Here is a 24159-nt window from a genome sequence, read left to right as displayed (position 1 = left end):
TGCATTTTTTAGAATTTCATATAAATGCATGATTCATACTGTACATATATGTATATATTCTTCCTTTTACTCATAGAGCTATTTTGGGATTCAACTTTGCTACATGTATTGATGGTTCATTTCTTCTTATTGCCGAATAGAATTTTGTTGATATACCACACTATCCATTCACCTGCTGATAGACATTTGATTGACTTCTAGTTTTGGGCTGTTGGAAGTAAAACTGTTAAGAATAGTTGTGTATTGGTGTTAATACAGATGTATGTTTCATGAAAGTATTCTTTTTCTTTTTTAAGACTTATTTATTTATGAGAGAGAGAGTGCGTGCACAAGTGGGGGGAGGGGCAGAGGGAGAGAAACTCAAGCAGACTCCCCGCTGACTGGAGAGGGTGACTTGGGGCTTCATCTCACAACCCATGAGATCATGATCTGAGCCAAAATCACGAGTCAGACGTTCAACCAGCTGAGCAACTCAGGTGCCCAAAAGTATTCTTAAAATATAGAACTATATACAAATATAAAAATATTAAGAGTCCTTAAGGCATAAAGGCACAGAGCAGAGAGGCCCAGTTAAAATATCTTTCAGTAGTTGTTAGAACAAAATCCAAGTTTCTTTGGTATTTTGTTACAAGGTTATTATGTGCATAGTAGCCTAATCTAAATTTTTTAGTTCCACTTTTTCCCCCTTCTGCTATCCATAGACATGGTTTCCTATATCTATTGTAAAACTTTCTGTGTCCAAGAAGCTGCTTCCCATTACTGATGCTTCTGTGTTTTTTTTTTTTTTTTTTTTAAGATTTTATTTATTTATTCGACAGAGAGAGAGACAGCCAGCGGGAGAGGGAACACAAGCAGGGGGAGTGGGAGAGGAAGAAGCAGGCTCACAGCGGAGGAGCCTGATGTGGGGCTCGATCCCAGAACGCCGGGATCACGCCCTGAGCCGGAGGCAGACGCTTAACGACTGAGCCACCCAGGCGCCCCTAATGCTTCTGTGTTTTACTCTGTTCTCCATCACTTTTTCTGAGTGTAGCTCCATTTGCTCGAGAGTTCTTGTCTGGTTGATGTATAGCCTTATTACCCAGGCCTGGCTTCTGTGCCCTTGGAAGTCTGGAAACCAATAGGTAACCAGCTGCCTGTTGAGGTCATTAGTGGTTTCTTTGGCACCAACCTTTAACTGACCCCTCACCGTACCTGTACCTGCTTATGCTGCTAGTTAAGCTTTTGCTGTCTGATGACTGCCCCCTAAGTGTACCTTCCTATTTATTACAAACTCCTAGAGTCTCCATCTGGCTCAAGTCAGGAATCTTCTCTCTGTACCAGTTGAGCCAATCCAGATTCCAGTGTGTGGCCTGATCTGCTCACTTCCTTTTGGGGACCTGACTGCTCTCAACTCTTGGAGAACTCCAGCATACAGCAGTGCGTCTGTTTTCAACAGCCATGGTTCCAAAGGATTGTTCCTAAGTTCACGTGTTCCTTCAAGTACATGACCCCAGATGGGTTACTGCTGTTGCCATCTGCTGGTGGCAGACAGGATTGGCACAGGATGGGACTGCTGCCTAGTTTGGTCATACTTAGGGAAGGTCTCAAATTAAAATCTTAAGTAGAAGAATGTCTACTTGTGACGTATTTGCAATTTGTTCTCCTTTCTATCCTTCAGCCACACTGACCTTCTTCCTGTTTGTCCAATATACTCATCTAATTTCCCATCTCATTTCCTCCTGAGGACCTTTGCATTTGTTGTCCCTTCTTAGAACGCACTTCGACAAGTCTTTGGATAGCTGACTTCGAACATTATTCACACCTCGGGTGGAATGTGATTACCTTAGGAGGCCTGCCTTGACCACATTGCACCAGCCCCATCCGCCAATCACTGTCTTACTCTGTTGTATTTTCTTTGTAGAACTTATTGTTCACTGAATTTCTTTCATTCATTTACTCTTTGTTGATTGACCTCCTCCTCCTCCACACACCTACATATGAATATAAGTGCCATTAGAGCAGGGGGCAAGGAGAGCTCGAAGGACGGGACAATTCTTATATTGAGCAAAGGAGATGTTAAATAAATACTTGTGTCAATGAATGCAGATAGTACCTCTCTGCCTGTTGAAATCCTATTTGCTCTTGATGTCCAACTCAAATACTAACTCTCAAGAACATCTCCAACCAGACCTTTTCTCTCTCTTTCACAGCACTTTTTATTCTTTTGTTGTTTCTTGTATTATACTCCCCTGTCCCCATTCTTAGATTAAAAAAATTTTTTTTTGAAGATTTTATTTATTTGAGCAAGAGAGCATGAGCGGGAGGGCAGGGGGCAGAGGGAGAGGGAGAAGCAGACTCCCCGCTACATTTTAATATATAAAATTAAATATATAATTTAATATATATAATTTAATAAAAATAAATATATATAATTTAATATATAAAATTAAAATAAAATATAATTTATTTTATTATACATCTTAGACTTAAGGACACTGCAAGTGATGAGAAGATGTTCATTGAAATGATGAATACATGACAGTCAACCATATTATAAGACTGCTGACCACTTTATTCTTTTTCTTATTATGAAATATGTAAAGCATACAGAAAAGAAACAATAATATTACAAATAGTATCCATGTACCCATCACCTGCTTTTAAAAAATTAATATTAAAGACAGATTTGAAATCCGTTTGTGACCATCTGGAGTACTGTGATTTATAAGAAATATCTATTTGGTCATCTGAATGACCAAATATGTATTTCTCATATATATTTGATACATATTTCTCAAACATATCTGGTGTTCCTACAAGGTTTTTGGCTTAGAGCTTCCAAAACCCTTGGAATTTCCTAAGGTTTGAGAGTCTTTGTTATGTTAATGTTAGTGTCTTTGTTATGTTAATGAGGTGACTTTTGGACCTCGCCTAAGGATGGGGGCAGATCTAATCGATGTGGAGCCAATCATATGATCAGGGAGTTGGAACTTTCAGTCCTACCCTCTGGCCTCCTCCTCCAGGGAGGGCGAAAGGGCTGGAGATTGAGGTCCATTGTCAATGGCCAACGATTCAGTCAATTATGTGTATGTAACAAAGTCTCTGTAAAAACTACAAGGGATGGAGTTCAGAGAGCCTCCCTGGTAGTGAGGAGAGAGATCTGGGGAGAATGGTGCACTCTAAGAGAGCATGGAAGCTTCATACCCTTTGTCAGTATCTTGCCGTATGCATTGCTTCCATTTGGTTGTTCCTGAGTAATATCCTTTTGTAATAAACTGGTAATCTAGGAAGTAAAAACGTTTCTGAGTTCTGCATACCTCTCTAGCAAATTAATCAAACCTAAGGAGGAGGTCATGGGAACCTCTGATTTCTAGCCAGTCAGAAATACAGATAACAACCTGGGCTTGTTACTGACATCTCAAGTGGGGGTACAGGACAGTCTTGTAGGACTGAACCCTTAACCTGTGGAATCTGATGCTATCTCCGGGTAGATAGTGGCAGAATTGAGTTGAATTCTCATATTCTCTAGTGTCCAAGAATTGCTTGGTGGTGTGGGAATCCTCCCAATCCTATGCTGAAATGGGGTCCACAAACCTAAAAGACTGTCCCTCATCCCCTTTCTGCCCTTTCTTTCCTGAAGCAATCATGATCCTGAATTTGGTGTTCATCATCCAAATACATGTGTGATTGCATGTGCATTTTACCACTACTATCTGTCTGGGTATGTGTGTGCACGTGTGAGTGTCCATTTATAGCATATGGTATTATTCTGCTTATATTTAAGTAGCACATGGTATGAGTCAATTTACACCTTACTGGTTTCATCAACATTATGTTTTTCAGATTATCCATATTGATTTATGTAGTATAAGAATCTAGGGGTAAGATCCTGTATTTCAATCGTTGTATAGTATTCCTTTATTTTAACTATTTTATAGTTTCTTTGTCTACTATCTTGGTGAAAGGCATTTGTTTTTCCTTTTTCACTCTTTTTTTTTTTTTTTTTGAAGATTTTATTTATTTGAGCAAGAGAGCATGAGCGGGAGGGCAGGGGGCAGAGAGAGAGGGAGAAGCAGACTCCCCGCTGAGTAGGGAGCCCAAAGCGGGACTCAATCTGAGGACCCCGGGATAATGACCTGAGCTGAAAGGCAGATGCTTACCCTTAACTGCCTGAGCTACCCAGGCACCCCTCCCCTTTCACTCTTAAAAACAATACTGTAGCAAACATTCTCGTACCATTTTTTTCTTGGCATCCCAGGTAGTTACTCTAGGGTTATTGGGAAATGGACCTTTTGGGTCAGAGACCGAAAGCATTATGTCGTTGTGATGAAGAGCAAGGCCCTGGAATCAGGCTGCCTGGGTTCGAATCCTAACTCTGCCACTTCCTAGCTTTTCCAAGAAGCAATGAGCAGCAGCTATTTACAGCCCTTGTGAACATGCATGCCCTACCTCAACCCCTGGCATCATGCAGTCAGCTTGGCTCAGGTCCCTTTGGCTCCGGTGGATCCTGCTGGAGCCAGTCCCCAGCTGTCACTGCCCGCCCCTGGAGCCAGAACCCAGCAGGACTGTGGCTTCACATGCAATCACTGCTTTGCATTTCTGTACCATTTCTGATCCATGAAGAGTTTATTTTCAAGCCTGGAGATATTTTTTAGTTTTCCCTTTTAATATTTTATTTATCACTGCTGTGTGTTTGGAGCAGAGGGAGTACATCAAAGCATGAACTTATTGTGTCACCTTAACCAGAAGTTGATAATACCTCTACAGCCTTTTAAAATAAGCACACATCTTAGTATCATCTAATCATAGATTTTTGGAGCTGGAAGGGATTTTAGAGATAATGAAGGCCAATAACCTTATTTTATAGGTGAGGGAATTGTGGTCTTGAGAAATTAAGTGATTTACCGAGGTCATATATCTAGCTAATGGTGGAGGGCAGGACCAAAACCAAAGCCTGCGGGCTCCCTCAGGAGTCCTTTTGCCAATTTCCACTATTACAGTTTTGTCTCTAAGCTATCTTTGCATGCAACATTTTATTTTTAACAGAACTCAAAAAACACAGGAGAATCTGTGCAATTAGAAAAATGACACGTCACACTTTTAAACTGCTAGAAGATGTTTTCTCTCGAAAACATTCGAGGTGAAGGGAAGAGTACAGTATTCACTGCAATGAGCTGAATATATTTTCATTAGAAGGCACAATGCCTTTTGACTCTGTAGATTTCTGCTGCATTTGGTTTCCTTGACTTCCTGAAACTTATTAGGATGGGCCCATCAATAATGGTGCCGATACTTCCAGCCTCCTCCAGCACTGGGTCTGAAAATGAACGGTGATGAATGGATATGGCCAGCGTGTACGGTGATAGCCTATATTTCTGCTGTCATGTAGAAATGGCAGGTAGTTTAATTTAGAAAGAAAAAAATTCCTGAGAAAGAGCAAATATTCCCTTTCCCCTTTCATTAGGATTTCTGGACTTTTTTAGGATATGAATTTAGAATCCGGCGTGTTTGTTAAAGCCTTTGGAATTGTTTTATTCTATTTCTAGATCTTTTAGCTGTGCCTAAGCATCCGTATGCTGCTATGGAGAACTGGGGACTAAGTATTTTTGTGGAGCAAAGAATTCTGCTGGATCCCAGTGTTTCATCTATTTCTTATTTACTGGATGTCACCATGGTCATTGTTCATGAGATATGTCACCAGGTATGAGAAAAAGGATCAGGTGTAAGTATAATTGCAAACTATTGAGAATGCGGAACGATTTCAGATACTTAGATTAGGAGCTAAATTATTATCCTCCCAATTAAGTTTTAATTATATAGAGAGTACTGCTTAGTTCTTTTTGGATGCTATGTCATTTTTCTCAGATGACAGCACAAACAAAAGCAAACACACTAATGATATTGAATAAACAACTGTCATTCAGTTTAGCTGAGGAGTGAGATGGCCCTGCCACCCAGCAGCCTCTTTGGAGACCCTATCCAGTCACGCGTCCTTGTCAACCTTGCTTTATTTCCTTGTGATTATTGGTGTGTATATATGGTAAGTGCAGTGATGGCAGTGATTTATTGCATCGCTGCAAGATGCAGCCGAGTTTTGTGTACATGTCAAAATTTGCTTTTGCTGAAATCAATTTGTTATTCCCTTTTCCCCATCACATAGACACTTAGGAAGTCTTTCACTAACTCAGCCATAGAGTCTTTGTTCTTCAGTGATTGATATTTTTTTGTCTTGGCATGTTTAGAAATTCATATGTAAATTAGCCAACTTTGTAGTGAAGCAAAGATAAAATTAATTTCATTTTGATTTTATGCACTTTCTTACAATGAGTGGAAGGTATTACAGAGATTTTTGCAATGCTTATTTGAATCTTGATTCTAGTGAAAAAAAAAAAAGACAAAACTGAAAATAAATGTTCATGCTAATGGAAAGCAGTTCCTGCCCTGGTGAGTATGGAGAGTTTTAAGTTAAACCACTGGAAATCTCATTGTGATACTGCATGGCTTCTATGTGTTATAGACCCAAAACCTTTCTAAAAAGCTAGAAAAACTCAAGAAGGAACTATGTGGAAAATGCTGTCGGCGAAAGAAAGTGACGTGCTAAATGCTAACACATGAACATTGACGTAATGATAAATTGGTTCAGGCCATAGGGCCATTTCCCTCACTGCCACCCTTCTGCAAGTAAACCTGGATGATATTTGTACCTGTCATTCTGGATAGGGCAGGCATGTGTCGCTTGCTCAGAGACGTAAGGGGATCCCTTGCACAGATAATCAAGGTTCGTCCACTGTGCCAAAGAGGATGCTTTCCAGTGAAGCATAATAATTCTTCAAGGCATAAGCAGTTTCCTTTTTGCAGATTCCTAGAAACAGGTTACTTGTATAGATCTGTTGAAATAATAGCACATCAATGATCTTATCGTTGTTCCTAGAACTGGCTTTCATTTATTCCATATTCTGCATTACTTTCTTGTTATAACTTAGTAGTGCCAGGCTACTTACCATGAGAAAATGGACCAGAAGCTGCGAGAAACAGAATTTCCATTCTCATTACCAAATTATTTTCTACATTACCCTCTCTCCCACCTATGCATTGTCATGATTTTTAAGACAGGCTTTCAATTTAAAGGAGAAGCATGAATTTTTGATTAAGAATAAAAATTATTTTAAATATCATTTATTTTATGGTCATCCACATAGAGTTCTCTCTTACTTGTATTTCAGTTAGAGATCCTCTTGAGTCACTGATACTTTATTATTAATATTGAAACGCTCCATCACCAAGCTCTTCACTGGAGCTCCTAAAGCTGTACCTGGTCTGATACTGTCCGCCTTCTCCCTCCGCTTCTTAAATATCTCATTCCCACTTACGGTCTTCACATTAACTGTTGCTTACATCTGCCTGGAATCTTGTTCCAAGGTTTTCTCATGGCTGTCTCCTTCTTATCATTAAAGTCTGAGCTCAAATGTCACCAGCTTAGAGAGAGCATTTTTCCTTTGGCAATCAAAGTGGCTCCTCCCCCATTCCTATCACATTTTATTAGGAACTGAAATTGTCTTGTTCCTTTGCTTATGCATTTTTTATTTTGTATCTCACCTCATTCCCCTGCCTCCACAATAAAGTGTCGGCTGCACAGGAAGGGACATTTCCTTTTTCATCATCACACCCAGTCTTTAGGATCACTCTAGGCGTATGATGTTTTTATTTTTATTTTTAATGAAAGAAAGAATTTCTTTAACTTTTTACCGAACTAAGCAAGGATTTCAGAGTGGCGTGTCATGGTCTAATTAAAACACCAATTGGGGCGCCTGGGTGGCTCAGTTCTTAAGTGTCTGCCTTCGGCTCAGGGCGTGATCCCGGCATTCTGGGATCGAGCCCCACATCAGGCTTCTCTGCTGGAAGCCTGCTTCTTTCTCTCCCACTCCCCCTGTTTGTGTTTCCTCTCTCGCTGGCTGTCTCGATCTCTGTCAAATAAATAAATAAAATCTTTAAAAAAATAAGATAAAAAAATAAAAATAAATAAAATAAAAATAAACAGCAATTAACAATGACAACGTTATTGGGGCACCTTGGTGGCTCAGATGGTTAAGCACCCAACTCTTGATTTCAGCTCAGGTCATGATCTGAGTTTTGAGATGGAGCCCCATGGCCAGCTTCCTGCTGGGTGTGGAGCCTGCTTAAGATTCGCTCTCTCCCTCTCCCTCTGCTTCTCCCCTACCCCCCCTAGCTTTCTCTCTCTCCTCTCTCTCTCTCTCAAAAAAAAAAGACATTATTTTTCATGAAGAGATTTTTTTTTAGAGATTTTTTTGGTCCAGCCCCTTATTATCACAAGATCATGGAGAATAGGTGTGGAGCATCATGAAAGCCCTCAGTTCCTTCCATCAGCCCATGGCTTCTTTGAGTCATCTGTGCTGTTGGGAGGCAATGCTTCCATACCTCCTGTGATGAATAGCTCACCACTTGAGGCAGTGTTTTCCATCTGTGGCCATCTCATTCTGTTAGAGGGTCTCCTATATTTTCAGCAGACATCTACTAACCTTGATTTCCATCCATTAGTCCTTATTGGTTCCTTGTAGGGCCACAAGACACAAGTCTCTTCCTCTTCTGCATACTAGGCCTCCAAATATTTGAAAAGAGCTGTCATCAGTTTTTTCTCCTGAGTCCTTTTTTCTCCGGGTTAAATATTCTTTTTGTATTCCTTGGTCATTGCATTTTTGTTCTTCCCTGAATGCATTTATGAAACAAACAAAGTGTCACCAAGTAGTTCAACAAATCAATAGTCTTGCCACAATACATTTTAAGATCACAAAATCTATTGGGGAATGAATTCCAGTTATGACAGTCATAGACTGTCATATTAAATAATCAAATTAAATTTAATTAAATACATTTAATTTTAGATAAAATAATTCTGGGATAAATGTGATTTTATCTGATGCTCATTCATTTTTCAATTGCAGTGGTTTGGTGACCTCGTGACTCCAGTATGGTGGGAAGATGTGTGGCTGAAGGAAGGGTTTGCTCACTACTTTGAATTTGTTGGCACAGACTACCTCTACCCTGGCTGGAACATGGTAGGTGCACTTTTTTTTAGTTTGGACTTCCTAGTGAAAGGTTGGTCTCGTGTTACAGAGCTTATATTATCATTAGAGGTGACTAAAAATACCATCTGGAAAATCACATGTCCAATAAAGAAAAAGTAACCAAAATTTAAGTTTAACTTAAATTTGAAGTATTCCAAAAGAGTTCTGTTTTATTTATTAGAACTGAATAGAGTTTGATTGGTTATAAATTGATTTCAAAATGGTATAGATTTTCTTCATAGAAATATCTTAGATTGTTGCATTTGATAACAAAGGAAAATTCTTTTAAGATTGAGAAGGTAACAGTCATTAATAAGTAATGTTTAAATATATAGAGTATTTCAATGTACAGAAAAATGAGACCTTAGTATTTTTTCATTGTGACTAAAAATTAGCCAAAATATTTGCTTATTTATAAAATACATTGTGGTTGAAAATATACTTTAGAATCAAATGACTTAGTAAGATATCATTAACTTCATGAGGAGTTATGCATATTATATCTGTACTCTAAGAACTAATCTGTATATCTGAACCTGAAGTCAGATTTTTTGTCCCTTAAGCCACGATGTTTCTAGAACATCCTATCAGAAAAACTGGAGGGAAGGTGTGGTTTTTATGTGTCTTTTAATATAACGTTTTCATTTTATGTATGTTGTTATTAATAAGTGACTGTTGTTATTAAATGAAACCCAGGGTATATGTTGTTTTGGAGCTTGAATTTTAAATTTAATTTAAGTGATACTGTGTAAAAGTTGCTACATACTAACATTTGTCAGCTTCCAGAAGCTCATATCTCGCCTGCAATATAGCATAGGCAATAACATGTATTTCTTTTACACTGCTCTTTTTTGATGTTTAAATTATTAATAGTAAGAGATTATCTAATTATTTGCCATAATTATGAGTATGATTTGAAGTGTTAAACCAAGGTGAAATATGAAGGTGTCTGTAAATCATGATATAACTTCTCTATCATCAATTCAGCCAACTTCTGCATAAAAAAATGTGATCTTGCATATCTCACAGAGGAACCATGACAATAGTAATGTCATATTGATATGTTTTCATTCTGTTCATGCAGTTTTGTCCTTATTTTGTAAAAGCAACATGGGTCATTTCCTCATATAATGAGATACTTTTACTTAGCCCTCTGTATCTAGGTGTGCCTGCGTATATGACACGATTCTAAAAATCTTACTGGAACTGCTTTATCATGGCAGTGGATATAAGTGACAATGCCTTTAAAGAACTTTGAAGAAAAATCACCAATATCATATGATATTAATTAAAATATTCTTTTAACAAATGTGAAATTTTAACACTGAAGTGTTTAAGGATATTGAAAATATTCCCCAAATTCCCTAAAATATCTTTTGATTTTTAGATGACTTTCAACCAACTTTGTTTAAAATTTTCATTTAATTTTCATTATGCTGTGAATTATTACTGATTTATAATTTCATTTTGTTTCAATATTAAAAATATGACCTTATTACAAGTGACATGCTACTCATATAGGTAAGCTTTTTTTTTTTAAGTTCATTCAGCTATCTATCGTAAAATCCCTCTATTCATCATTATGAAAAATACATCTTGGATTAAAAAGTAATCAACAGAATTATACATGGGCTGAAAACTGACAGCTTTTGATGGCGTTAGCATGGCAATATATCTATCCCAAGTTTCAATGTCTTTATACTGGATTTTGTCTCTGCATAATTTTTTTGTGTTCTTTCATCATTTTTTATCAGTTAAGTTATAAATGTAGGCCTTCTGGAGGACATACTATAAGATGTATTGAAAATGAACATAAGGTATAAATAACCCACCTGGGACTTTGATCTTAATAGAATACAGACGGTGAACTGAGAGTATAAAAACCTTGGGGCAGAAGATACAAGATTTTATTTCTTATAAATCCATATTTCATAATTAAGAAATGAGAATTAATGATGGTATAAGTATAGTGATATAGAAAGCTCACCTTATTAAACTAACAGATGAAAGAATAAACTCCATTGCAATTGATTAGTCAGTAGTGAGGAGGTGCAGGTCTTATTATGAGGTCTCTTTATGTTCAGATTGTAAAGATTATAAATACTTTTTTTTTTAAAGATTTTATTTATTTATTTGACAGAGATAGAGACAGCCAGTGAGAGAGGGAACACAGGAAGGGGGAGTGGGAGAGAAAGAAGCAGGCTCATAGCGGAAGAGCCTGATGTGGGGCTCGATCCCATAACACTGGGATCACGCCCTGAGCCGAAGGCAGACGCTTAACCTCTGTGCCACCCAGGCGCCCCTATAAATACTTTCTGACCTCGGATTGCTTTTGCTTTTTAGTACCTTTATTTAGTTTGTAGAGTACCTCAATACACTAAATTCAAAAAACCTATGAGAAGAAACTATAAACAACTTGCTCCTCTGTATATCATTAATATCGTCTTTGCAAACAAAATTTTAGGAGTAAGTTAGCCCCCCAGATAAAAGGATATTAAGTGACTTTGAGGCTATGCCAGCACGATTTTTCATAATGGCATCAGCAAGAGTGGAAGAAATACTAGAAAGAACAAGAGTGACGGCTGTGTCAGCAGTAACTCATACTATTGTGATATGCACAAAAGCTTACCTAGGAGTGCAAGGCTTGGGCTTCACTAGAGCTTAGCCTAAAATAGAAAAATCAGAAGTCTGGCTCGTGTCAGGAGTAAAGAAATTCAGGAAGCTGACCTTTTTGGTCTCTAATGTCAAAAACAGTGCTTTTATCATTTTTACGCACCAAGTCTCAAGCACTAAAATATAATTTCAGTTTGCTAGGGTGATTGCTATGACAATCTACCTTCAGTGGAATAGCGATAAAGCAGCCCAGAATTACATAATGTCGTCAAAGAAGTTCTTGTTCTGATTTAGGCCAATATATTTGCTTAGTCTGCTTGATTGTTAGTAAAATCGTGTGTGTGTGTGTGTGTGTGTGTGTGTGTGTGTGTTCAGAGCCAGTTTCTGATGCAGAAGTCATCAGTTTTTATATTAGAGACACTACATGGAATAAAAACTGTTATGATAGCTTTGTTCCCAACAAATTAATCAAGGTTACCATTTTGTAGATGCGGGCCTTTATAAGTAGTATGATGTAAGGTCAGGGGAATGGATTGGAAAGAAGAAATTCAAATTCCAGGAAAAGCGTTTCACTTCTCTGACTGTTTCTTATCATTTGAAAAATGGGGGCAATTGTCCTGACTTATCAAGCTCGCAGAACTTTTGTGAAGATAAAATAACTTGCAAAATCTTTGAAATGTATGAGCCACAATACAAATGTGAGTGGGCATCAGGTACCTGGAAAATAAACGCTCCATTAGAAAGGTGCATTGATTTTACGTATAGATGCCCTAACATTTCCAAGCCCAGTCATCTGTTTTGACACCCTGGATTTATAACAATTATGTATAGATTACAAAATAACTTTTATAATCTTTGTAACTAGACTCAGTCTCACCAAATCAATTCTTGCGTATACTGGCAATGTGGATTATTCTGTAGGAACATAAGCCTTATATAATGTTTCATTCATCAAACAGAAGTGTCAAGATCATCAGAAGCAACTTCTTCAGCTCAGGGCTAAGGATACATTTCAGGGGCATGTAGTCCTTTTGCTTGACGCTATTTCATCAAAGTTGGTTGTTCGTGATGTTATTGGATGGATCAAGTTACAGTATGATATTGATGGCAGTCGTATTAAATCTCACTGTGTTCCCTGGAAGGGATAGAAAAAAAAGGGAAGACTCAACATAGTTACTATTCTTCAATAATTCTAGATCATTTTAATTTGAAAAAGTCTATGGTAAAAGCGTTTTAGTACAAGAAAAGGATGCACGGTAAAATGCTGCTCTGATGAATTTCTTATTTTACAGACCTGGTGCTGATGCAGGCAAAATCATATCTCCTGTGCATATTGCATAAGTTTTCATTATAGTTTGTATCTACATTGTAGGCATGTCCTTTAGTTTCCTGAATATAGCATTGTAAGGACATGCTGCTATAGTGAGAATTATTAAACACGAGTGTATGTTCTTTTGTTAAATGAATTGGGATTCTCTGGAGCTTCACCCAGCAGTAACTTTGTGTGCTGATAAAGTCTGCAGACTGGGAATTCTCCCTAAATTTTTATGAGGACACATACCTGGGCATAAAGATAACTATTAAGGGAGAATCATGCAACTAAACTTCATTATGCTAAATACTTAAGATATCTTAAAGTGTATTGCCCAAAATCTTGAAAAATGTTCTCAATTGTCTCTATCATGGATAGTACTAAAATAGTAAAAATGAATTCTGCCATTAGACAGTATCATTTTTATGTGGTCCAATAAAAATTGCCTGCTGAAGTTAACAGGCATTACAGTAAAATTATCTTTACTTTTTAAATTATTTTATTTTTACTCAAAAAGAAGTTGAGGAAACCATTGATGAACTGAAATAGAGTTGATTGAGTTCAATGCTTATTTTCAGTTTAAATGTGAAGATATACTGCTTCAGCGTTCCAGATAATGATATACACTGCTATTCAGAGGGTGGAATAGAAAGATAGAGATAAACATCTCGGTTTTGGTTAATATTTTACTTGTTCAGCTCTTCATTTCTCAAATCCATACTTGACTTAATGTCTACAGGGAAAAATGCTTTTTTTTGGGCACGCTTTTCAAAATTTGTTAATAGACGTTTCAGTAATAGTTGGTATATTGATGCTATTGTCTATACTTCATCAATATCAAAATACATTTGCCCAGTAAGGCTATGGTGTCACAGACGGATCACTTGGAAATTACTTATTTTGAATCTTACTTTATAAATACTGAATACCAAATGAATGTATGTATATATGTTCATGATTTTCCATATAGTTGTGCTTGTCTATTATGATCAAAATCCACATTATAATATTCTTTCTGCTCCTGAGGAGTCAGTAAATTAGATGATCCAATTGTTTTCAACTGGTCAATGATATATTTTTTTTTCAAATGACTAACACACGTTGAATGTGAAAAATTTGAAGGCTTCTTATGACTAGTTCCATGGGGTTATGGTCTTTTTGATCCTGTTCAGTAGCTTAGCAGTGACATTTACATTGAAAGACTAGAAGGAAGCTGGAAGGAGTGTGTATCTGGGTCTCTTGGGGGACCACAGCCTTCAAAATCGACCTCTTCTCCTGCTCTCCCTTTACTCTTCCCTCCACCCCCTTTCAGCAAGCAAGTTCTCTGCCGAAAACGGAGATTTTTTATTTTAAAAAATAAAAAAAAAATTTGTTTTCTTTATTTGAGTAGATCTGTAGCCCTCTCCTCTGGGAGAAAGGGTTGCTTTTTTCTTAGCATTTGTGATCAGAGCAGTTTGGGGCATTAGTGGACAACAGGCTTGTAACAAAGAAACAAAGTGCACAGAGGAAGTAAGAGCTGCAGTGAGGACAGTAGCAGATGGCCCTGAAGGAAAGGGTCTCATCCGCCATATCCGAACTCTTGAGTAAACATCCGAGGAGTTCTAATGTGTATATGCCCAGTGCACTGAGGGTTAGACTAACACTCAGAGTGTACAAATTGGGCTCATACAAAAAGGATGTCAGTATTAAGAAGCAGGTCAGAGACTTGGATTCTAACCAGTGGTGGCTGAAGAGACATGAAGAATCTCGAGCGGGTCTAGCAGTGAAAACAGGAACGATACCTATTATACTAACACGTGACGATGTCTCTCACTAAGGCTACTACCATAGCAAATTGTGTTTACATTTTCTCTCATTTTAGGGCTAATTCTGTGCTTTTTTACAAAATATGTTAATGATGGGCCAATAGCCCTGTTAAGGGCATTTCTTCACAAAAGGGATGGAAAAGGCTGAGGGGTCGTTTGTTAATTGTGAAAATACATTAACGATTTTAGAAGTTTTATGACACAAATACATTTTTGAGGATGAAATTCCAACTGAAGGACAGATGATGCATTTACCCTTTTACTTACACTTGTCCTTCTTTTATAAGAATCAAGACATTGGCTTCACGATTGTTCGGGAAATGCGAGCTTTTGAAGAGCTTGTTATCAAGGTGTGTTAAGTTTCAGAAAATGTAACTCTGCTTCATTTACTGCTTATAATAGAAGACCAACTTTTATTAAGTAAGATATCTTTAGGAAGGGAAGAAAAAGCAAACATAATTCCTTAGTTTTCATATATATTCATTCACTTATCCTTTTATATATTTAGGTATGTATCTGGGAGGTTTTCTTAGTCACATCACCTCAGATTTCCTCCATGCAAATTTTTAAAATTTAAAACAAAGCTGCAAATGGAAATCTCCTGTATGTTCTTAAGGAATGAATTTTCTTTAAAGTGAAGTCATTTTGTTCAGAAATACACTAAGTGTTTCAGGTTTTGTATATTTTAAACTTAGAGATAAAAGATAAATGAGCATTCTCTTTGGAATAAAGTATTTCTTCCGAAGACCATGTTCAGGTTTGCATGGTGTCAAGGTCATTCAGCATTTCCGTAGGAATTTCAAAAGGAAATGATAAACTGACAAGATTAGATACTTTCTAAGAAGAAAATTCTTCTGAACCTGGAGCCTAACAATAATGCAGGGCCATCCTTTTTCATATCTAGAAATATTGCTGGGAAAATCAACCCATTCATTCCCTTTTCAAGTAAGAGCTCTTTGTAAGCAGAATACTTCCACTTGCTAAAACTTGTCAGTACTTGATACACCAAAAAACTGATAATGCCAAAAATTTATACCAAAATGATGAAATGTTCTGTTAGACATCATTGTTCACAAACAACATTATTTATGATAGCAGATTATACCATTGTTAATCTGTACCTCTTACCACCACTAGTAAAAATGTTTATCTCCCTATAATATATGTGTTGTTCAACATTTGATATCATTCAGCCTTTTCCCAGATATGTTAAAAAAATTTGCTTTGCAAAGCCTTTAACACAAATATGACCAAAACTGGAGGCTGGGGACTAAGAGGGCAACCAAAAGCTAATTTATTAACTTCCTAATTATTAATCATCCTTAACCCAGCAGCTATATGTTTTCAAAGACATTAGAACACAACTCATTTCTAAGCAAGGAGTGACTGTCTCAGTCCATAACACTTTATGGGACTTTTTTTTTTTTTTCCCTTTTCATCAAGGTTACTTTCATACTGTTCAGATGTTACCAGACAAGAATGTGAGAAATGAAAGTAGTGAGTTCAAGTGATATGAATAAAAAAATGTAAAAGGGCATCCTGTGAAGAGAAAACCAAAAAAGAAAAAACCTACAAAGGGTAATAAGATAGTTTGAGGTTGTTGAAGATTTTGCCTCAATTATACCTTTAATACTTGTTTGTTTATTTTTTAAGATTTTATTTATTTGAGGGAAAGAGAGAGAGAGAGCTCAAGCAGGGGAATGGCAGAGGGAGAGGGAGAAGCAGACTCCCTGCTGAGCAAGGAGCCTAACATGGGGCTTGATCCCAGGACCTTGGAATCATGACCTGAGCCGAAGGCAGCCGCTTAACCAACTGAGCCACCCAGGCACCCCCACCATTAACACTTGTAATGACGAAGACTTAGGTAGCGTTTACTGTGTAGCATTAAACATTTTACATATCACTGTGAAATAGGTAAGACATTCTGCCAGGTGTCTTAAGGGTACACCTTTTTGTTACCATCTTTCCTAAGCATCTGACAAGTGTGGTAATGGCTAGCCCACCATGCAGTTTACCACTCAGGCAGTTCTCCTCAACCACGATTCCAAAAAGATGATTTGGGGTAGAACGTGTTTTGGCATTGAGGTGAATGACCTCTGTGGCTCTACATTCACAAATGTAGGAAAGCCCTTTATATGAACCGTTTATATCTTTGGCTTTTCACCTCTCCCTCGGATTGATTAAATAGAATTCTTTACAATGATCGGAGTGCCGTCTTTTGTCATCTTTGTGTTATATTTGTCTTTAAAAATTAAGATATATGGGAATGCTTTCTTTACCTACTTCAGATACACCTGTGTCTGGTTAATTCCTTTAATCGTTTTATTTTCTCCTCTCCAGATATAGTCCAGTGATGCCTTTCTTGAGTGCTGTTAAGGATGTAATAGCTCAATAATTTTATGTAAACTATGTTGATGGATTGCTGTTACTGTTTGCCATTACATTCAGTCATACATTTCATTTGTTCTCTTTATTAATTAAGTTAAAGAATTATCAAGCACTTAAAATGAGGCCTTTGTTTTGCTAATTTCTGTGAACAAACCTCATGGTATTATAAGCATGGAACTGCTATATGTCAGTTTCTTGTATACACTGTATTCTGTCTTTGGTGTAGTGGTTTCCGTTAGTAGGTGTGGATAAATTTAGGATTTTTTGGCTCTTAGTTGACCAATCATGCCTCTGTCAGAAGTTGCTTTGTTTATGGAATAGCTCAAAAACACAGATCTATCACCCCAGTGAACAGTCTTGTTCATGTTTGAAGATACATTTGGAAAGTACAATTTAGCACAGTTAGTCTCAGCAGATTAGTCAAATGATAGAATAGAACATTTAGCTACCTATTATGATGTTTATATTACATGGCTCAAGCATGTTCTCTAATATTTAGTTAAATGTATCTGGTTACAATAGCCATTTCTTTTCATTTAGATTTTGAGTGTCTTTCTGCTCAGTTAAGTTCTGCTTTTGAGTCCTGTTCTTTCTGTAAGCTTTACAAATTTGCTTAGAAATAAGTACTTGATGAAGAAGACTTGTCTTCTCTTGGTTGTAGTGGTAGTGGTGCTGGTAGTATGGTGGGATATTTTCACTTAAATATCATTTATTTCCCAAGTTGTCCTATTAAAGATAAGATTAGGTCAGTTGGTCCTTCAGAGCAGATTTGGCATTAATTACATTCTCTTTCTAACTGCCCACATGACTGGTCCAATTTGAAGAATCTTAAACATACTACACCATTGAAGATGACTAGTTAAAAATAAGAGCTCTTTAAATTAAGCTTTTGCCTTAGCTTTAAGGCAATAAGGAGCTTTTCTTGGAATTGTTGGTTTCTTTTGAGAGCTGACAAGCCATATCACTTCCCAGGCCTGAAAATAATTTGGCTTTTCACAACAAAATAACATTTTTCTACTTGTTGCTAAGCATTTTGTTGGCATTTTGGGGCCCTTAATTGACAAAATATTTCCAGGGATTAATCTATATTGACTCATTTTTCACTACTTAACAAACATTTATTGGATACCCATTTTTTTTTTTTTTGCTAGTTTCTCTGCCAGAGATGGGGAACACACTGATAAAGTGCGAAATATCAAATCCTCACAGATCTCTTTTACCAGTTTAGTTAAATTATTTTCATCAAGGAATGCTACTTTACAGTTTCCTAGAATGAGTTTCATTTCCTCTTTTCTGCCTATTCCATGGATTAAATTTTTTATTCTTGACACTTACTAGTTGTGTGATCTTGTTTCTTCATCTTCAAAATATGTATGAAATACCCATGCTGTTTTTGTCATGGGATAGTTTTAAGAAAAAAAAATGTTGTTTTTACTATCATTGTCACCAATATTATTGTTACTCTTAGGTACTTAACTTTAGAGTCCAGTGGAGAATTATCTTCCAGTGGAGAATATTGTGAATCACATATTAAAAATTAGTAATTACTGGAGGGGAGGTGGGTGGGGTGATGGGCGAAACAGGTGATGGGGATTAGGGAGTGCACCTGTTGGGATGAGCACAGGCTGATGTATGGAACTGTTGAATTACTATGTTGAACCCCTGAAGCTAAAATAACACTGTATGTTAACTAACTGGAATTACAATAAAATCTTTTAAGAAAGAAAGAAAAAAAAAACTTCTGTGTAGAATCAGAAAAAACAAAACGAAACAAAATAAGGCCAGCCACAGGGAAGCCTGTGAGTAGACACGTGCACCCCTGTTTTCTAATACATTTGTAGTGAGTGAGTTGCTTCATGTCTACACCATAGCTGTTGTGGAAATTAGCCACACAATCTCAGCATTGGCCTCAGGCAGCTGAAGAAAGTGGGTGAACAACGTTCTTGGCCAGACCAACATTTGCTACAGCTAAGCAGAGATGATAAATCTGTTTTTCCTGACTGTAACTAGACTCAAGATCAGAATTTCTGTCCGAGTCCACCTCAGTCTTTATTGAGTATATTAAACAGACTCTCTGTTGATTTTGGCAACATCTCAGTGCTAGGACAGCCCTCCTAGCTGGGCTAGCAGTGGACCTGGGTCATGCCCATAACTTAATCTCTCTGGTTATACCAGCAGCAGTGTTTTATGTCCATTGGGTCTTAGTTGAGTTTGAGAATGGTTTCCAATGGAGCACATACAAACAGTCGTTCTATTATTTCTCCTGATGCAGGCCAACATGGTGCAGTGGCTAAGAGAATGGACTCTAGAGCCAAACTGCCCAGGTTCAATCCCTAGTTCTTAGGCAACCTTGAGGAAGCCAGTGAACTTTCTGTAAAATGAGGATCACAATGGTATCACTCATTATTAATAATAATACCGTAAAAATTAGTAAGAGCAAAGAAAGTGCTTTTACAAGATACTTTTGAGTACACCTGTTTCATTTCTGAATGATGCTAGAATGCTAGTATTTTAATATTTGTACTTTATAAATGAATTGCTAGTCCAGATTTTGCATTCTGAATGTTGAAAATTTTCTCTATTAATATTACAATTAACGTATAAATATTGTAGTAGCTTACTTTGAAATCTGGGAATAAATATGGAACTTCCTTTCTGAATTGTTAACTTTCTGGGCCATAAGTACCATATATATTCTGGATTCGTTATGGGTTTAAATCTTTCAAATTTGAAAAAAAATAATACTTTTTATTTTCATTGAAAATACATACTTCTGTGATCTGGCAACAACTGTAAAGTTTTTTTTTTAAAGGTTTTATTTATTTATTTTAGAGAGAGAGAGCAGGAGGGGGGCAGAGAGGAAGGGAGGGGGAGAGAGAATCTCGAGCAGACTCTGCTGAGCGTGGATCCCGGTGAGGAACTCAATCTCATGATTCTCAGATCATGACCTGAGCCAAAACCAAGAGCTGGATGCTTAAATGACTGAGCCGCTTAGGTGCCCCAACAAATGTAAAGTTTTATCAGGCTAGGTTATTTGATGAACTGACCATTTATAGCTCTAAATATTGAAATTGAAGTACAAAAAATGTGCTAATAAATTTCATTCATCAAGTTAATAAGAATTTTATTACAGATTAAGGTCATTTGAATTATTATTTATTTCACAAATTAAAATAACATAAAATGAATTAGCCACTTGGTATCCATGTTAATAACTTCAGAGAGTTGATTAGCTTATCCTTGGAATTCTTCCAGACTGAATGGTATAAAAAAGTTTCCATTAGAGTTTAACCAGAAATTGATTCTGTTTAAGATGAGTAGTCAGTATGCATTTAAAAATATTCTGAATTACATTTTATCAATTAAATATTATAGTGCCTTCATTGGGTTATTATTAACATGTCTGCAAAATATTACCGAGTCCTTGTGATGGATGTGAGAAACAAGCGTGTGGGTATCAAAGAAGATTGGCAAATTTGATTTCATTGAAATGTCTTATCAGCCTGTCAAAAAAATTAAGCATAGAAATAGAGAAAAAGATTCTTACTGCCAAAGTCGAGATAGGATTATTGAAAAAGATGAAGAAGCTATTCTCTGTCAGAAGCTTAAAATCTATGGAAAGGCTCCTGAAGTGACATGTGGAAGCATGGGAATTATTTCCTGTTAAGCAGCAAAGGACAGAAAGTAAATCTCCCTTACTAAACAATGAGCTTCATCAGGCTAGAGACTTGATTTTACCCTCATTTCTCAGAATTTAACCTGAAGTATAGCATCTGTGGGGTGTTCAATAATAAAAGTCTGATCAAAAGTTATTATGAAATGAAGGTTAATAGATCACTTATGAAAGATCATAACAGTTTCTGTACCTATATTAGGAACTCATTCATTGAATTAAAAAGGATATTGAGATTTAAAATATATGCAACCGCATTGGGTAAGTATTTGAAGGAAAACCAAGGGAAAGGTGTCAAGAAATCCTGAAAAGTGAAGGGAAGCTACATGATGTGAACATTTTAAGAGGGTTATAGGAAAGCATATGGCATATGGTTATTATTCACAGTGATTTTTTGGGCTGCTAGAAGCAGAATGAGCTATGTAATTAGACAACCTGTCCGTAATTATTACTGTGATTGACATTATTTGAAGCACATTCATGATTGTTCCATAAGACCTGGGATTATCATAATTAATGAAAACATGAGTGACTAATTGATGATAACTTCTGCCCTATCAGTACTGCCATACTTTTCAGGTTGTTGAGTAAGTCTGCGGAAGGTTCATAATTTCGTTGTATACAATGCAGTACATTTTGTGTTCTGTCTTAGCATTTTCCCTTAGCTGTGCCACATTTTGGATAATATGAGATGTGACACATTCGACTTGGATGTTACAAACAAAACATAAGGCAGCTGAAGGATGTAGTCATGGGAGAGACAATTTAACCCACTTTCTCTGTGTTAGTCACGTTTGGGAATATAGCAGTTCACAGAAACCTGTGCAGGGGGTTATTTGGGGTTATGAGAGGCTTACAAAGTCATCTGAGATAGGCTTATAGAAATATAATTGCTTTTTTAGTTTATGCATTGAATAAGGCATCTTAGAGCATTTGTGGCTTGGCAGGGGATGAAATGTGGTTGATAGTTAAAAGAAATAAGAACATACAGAACTCATTTTAGTTACTTACTGTAAAGCTTGTGTGAAATCCCAGAATAATGTTGTATCACTAGAGATCTGCCTGGATTATTGTGTTTATGTATCATTTTCTGTTAAAGGTTATGTAAACAAATGCAGAAGTAAAATTTTCAGTACAGTGCTTGTTTCACTGTAGGCGTTAATGGTGATTATTTTAAAAATTATCCTTCAATGGCTACTACATATGTGTGTTTACACAAGTTTGATTTTCATATAAATGGAGCGGCTTAACAAACTGCCCATGAAAATGATTATTAACGTCTTGGGCCTGTGTATTTTAAACACGAGATTTTAAAATGTTAATTCTTAAGATACATTGCTATTGGGAAACGCCATTTATTTTCGCTAGCTCTTTAGTTATATTTCTTCCGTCCATATGATTTAGCTGTCTGTAAAATGTTAACTAATCAGCTAAATAATGACATACTTCACAAGTACATTTAGCTAACTTTCAACCGAGTGAAGTTTGAAATACTTTGGAACATTTTAGAACTTTGTATAAGTAGGACGACAGTATAAAATTACAGAGTAAAATTCTTTTAATATTTTAGGAAACTTGGAATCCAGATAATTTCTAATTTTTACAAATATGGCATTGTGCTGTTTATGAAGGTGATAATTGCAAAGTTACAGAGATGCTGTATCACATAAAGAAAACCTGATTAATATTTTTCTTCCATACATTTGCTTTTCTTTTTTGAATTATTGATCATATTCCTCTGCTTTAACCTTTGTCATGGTTTGAATAAGTCACAGAGAACAAGACTGAAAAAAACCAAACTATGCAAAGCTCTATCACTTGTTCTAGTCTTGTGTAGAAAGGGGCTCAGATTAGTAAAGCTTTGTGTGGCATTTTGTTGAACCTATGCAATCTTAAAAGTCTTTATCTCATGGTAGAATAGATTTCCAGAGGGGTAAAACATAAATAACATATTATATCTTATTTCTTTGTATTGATGGATCAATTGAGGTTGAATCGACATGGTCAAAGACACTGAAAACATTTCTACCCATAACCTCCCCTCTATTCTCTACTCCCGTAGTACTTAATTTATGCTACTAATACTTCACCCATCAGATGGCACTAATGATTTGTACACTTATCTGTCTCCCTTATCATAATGGGAGTTGCTTGGAGGCGGGAGTTGGGTCCCAGCCATGTTTGTTTCCCCAGCCTCTAAAAGGATGTCACATACAAAGCAATCAGTAAACATGTATAGAATTAGACTGTATTGTTCAAATATTTTTTGTCAGATATTCTTACTGATTTGACTCCATGGATTAGAAAAGTACCTTTATCTATAGCCAACAGGACATTGTGCACATGAAATATTTCAATAAGACGCTGCTTTAAACAAATGAAAATACAGAAAAAGGAAATATTTGTGTCTATTTGGCTATCTATATATGTATCTACATACATATCTATATAGGTCTTTGTATTTATGCCTAAATCTACATTTGATTCATACATCTTGGAATTCCAAATAAATACCTTGATCACCAGTGATCATCACAAATTTGAGCTCGATTTTAGAGAAATAATTGCTACAGTGTCTCGTGATCACAAAGATAATGTCCATCCTGTGTGTTCTCTGTGTATAATTATGCAGTATTGTCCTATATTTGTTTCTGGTTGCTCCTCACCCTAGTCCACTTTCCGCTATTTAATCTCTCTAAATGTAGGTCTGGTGATGTCACTCCTTAATTCTAGCTTCCTCACTTGGCCTGGAGGATCCTTGATGATTTTGTTCTTTTCTGTCTCTCCGTGATGATCATTTACCCCATTTTACTCCCTGCCTTCTGCCACACAAAACTCGGTAGTCTCCCAAACAAGCCAGTAAATCTCCATGACTTTTCCAAGATACTCCTTTCTGTCCCAGATGCCCTTTTCTGCTGTATCTGTCTAGAAAACTCAAATCATCCTTAAAGATTCAACACCGACTATAAGTTCAGAGGCTTTCCCTGCCTTCCTCCAGGCAGAACAAGCCACAGCCTTCTTTGTGTAGGCACACCGTCTCCTGAACCTGCTTCCACTTTTACATGCAGCCAGTGGTTTTATAATATTTGTTTTCATCCCTGTCTCTCCTTTTACTACGATAAAATCTTTGAAGGTCGAGTCCACGTCTTTGTATCTTTTTTATCTTCAGAACCAGGCATACCGTCTGGGGTATAGCAGGTGCTCAATACATATTTGTAGAACAAATTCTCGTACTTAATCTCCACAACCACATATGTTTACAAATGAAGGTGCTGAAGTCTAAAAATACTGAGTAACTTGCCCAAG

At 36.7% G+C, this 24159-nt stretch overlaps 1 protein-coding gene across 1 annotated transcript in view; it reads left to right on the top strand.

The window, feature by feature from the left end:
* The window catches only part of TRHDE (thyrotropin releasing hormone degrading enzyme), a 365955-nt gene that overhangs the window by 188869 nt on the left and 152927 nt on the right, over nucleotides 1–24159 (top strand). Inside the window, exons 4-5 of the mRNA XM_087868922.1 lie at nucleotides 5526–5680; nucleotides 8940–9053. Coding sequence (XP_087725048.1) covers nucleotides 5526–5680; nucleotides 8940–9053 — 269 coding nt within the window. The remainder of the gene's footprint in view (nucleotides 1–5525; nucleotides 5681–8939; nucleotides 9054–24159) is intronic.

The sequence above is a fragment of the Ursus americanus genome, chromosome 17 (genome assembly GCF_024610735.1).
Source record: "Ursus americanus isolate L20-20 chromosome 17, mUrsAme1.1.p, whole genome shotgun sequence".
NCBI lineage: Eukaryota > Metazoa > Chordata > Mammalia > Carnivora > Ursidae > Ursus > Ursus americanus.
This window is presented reverse-complemented; position numbering and strand designations above follow the sequence as displayed.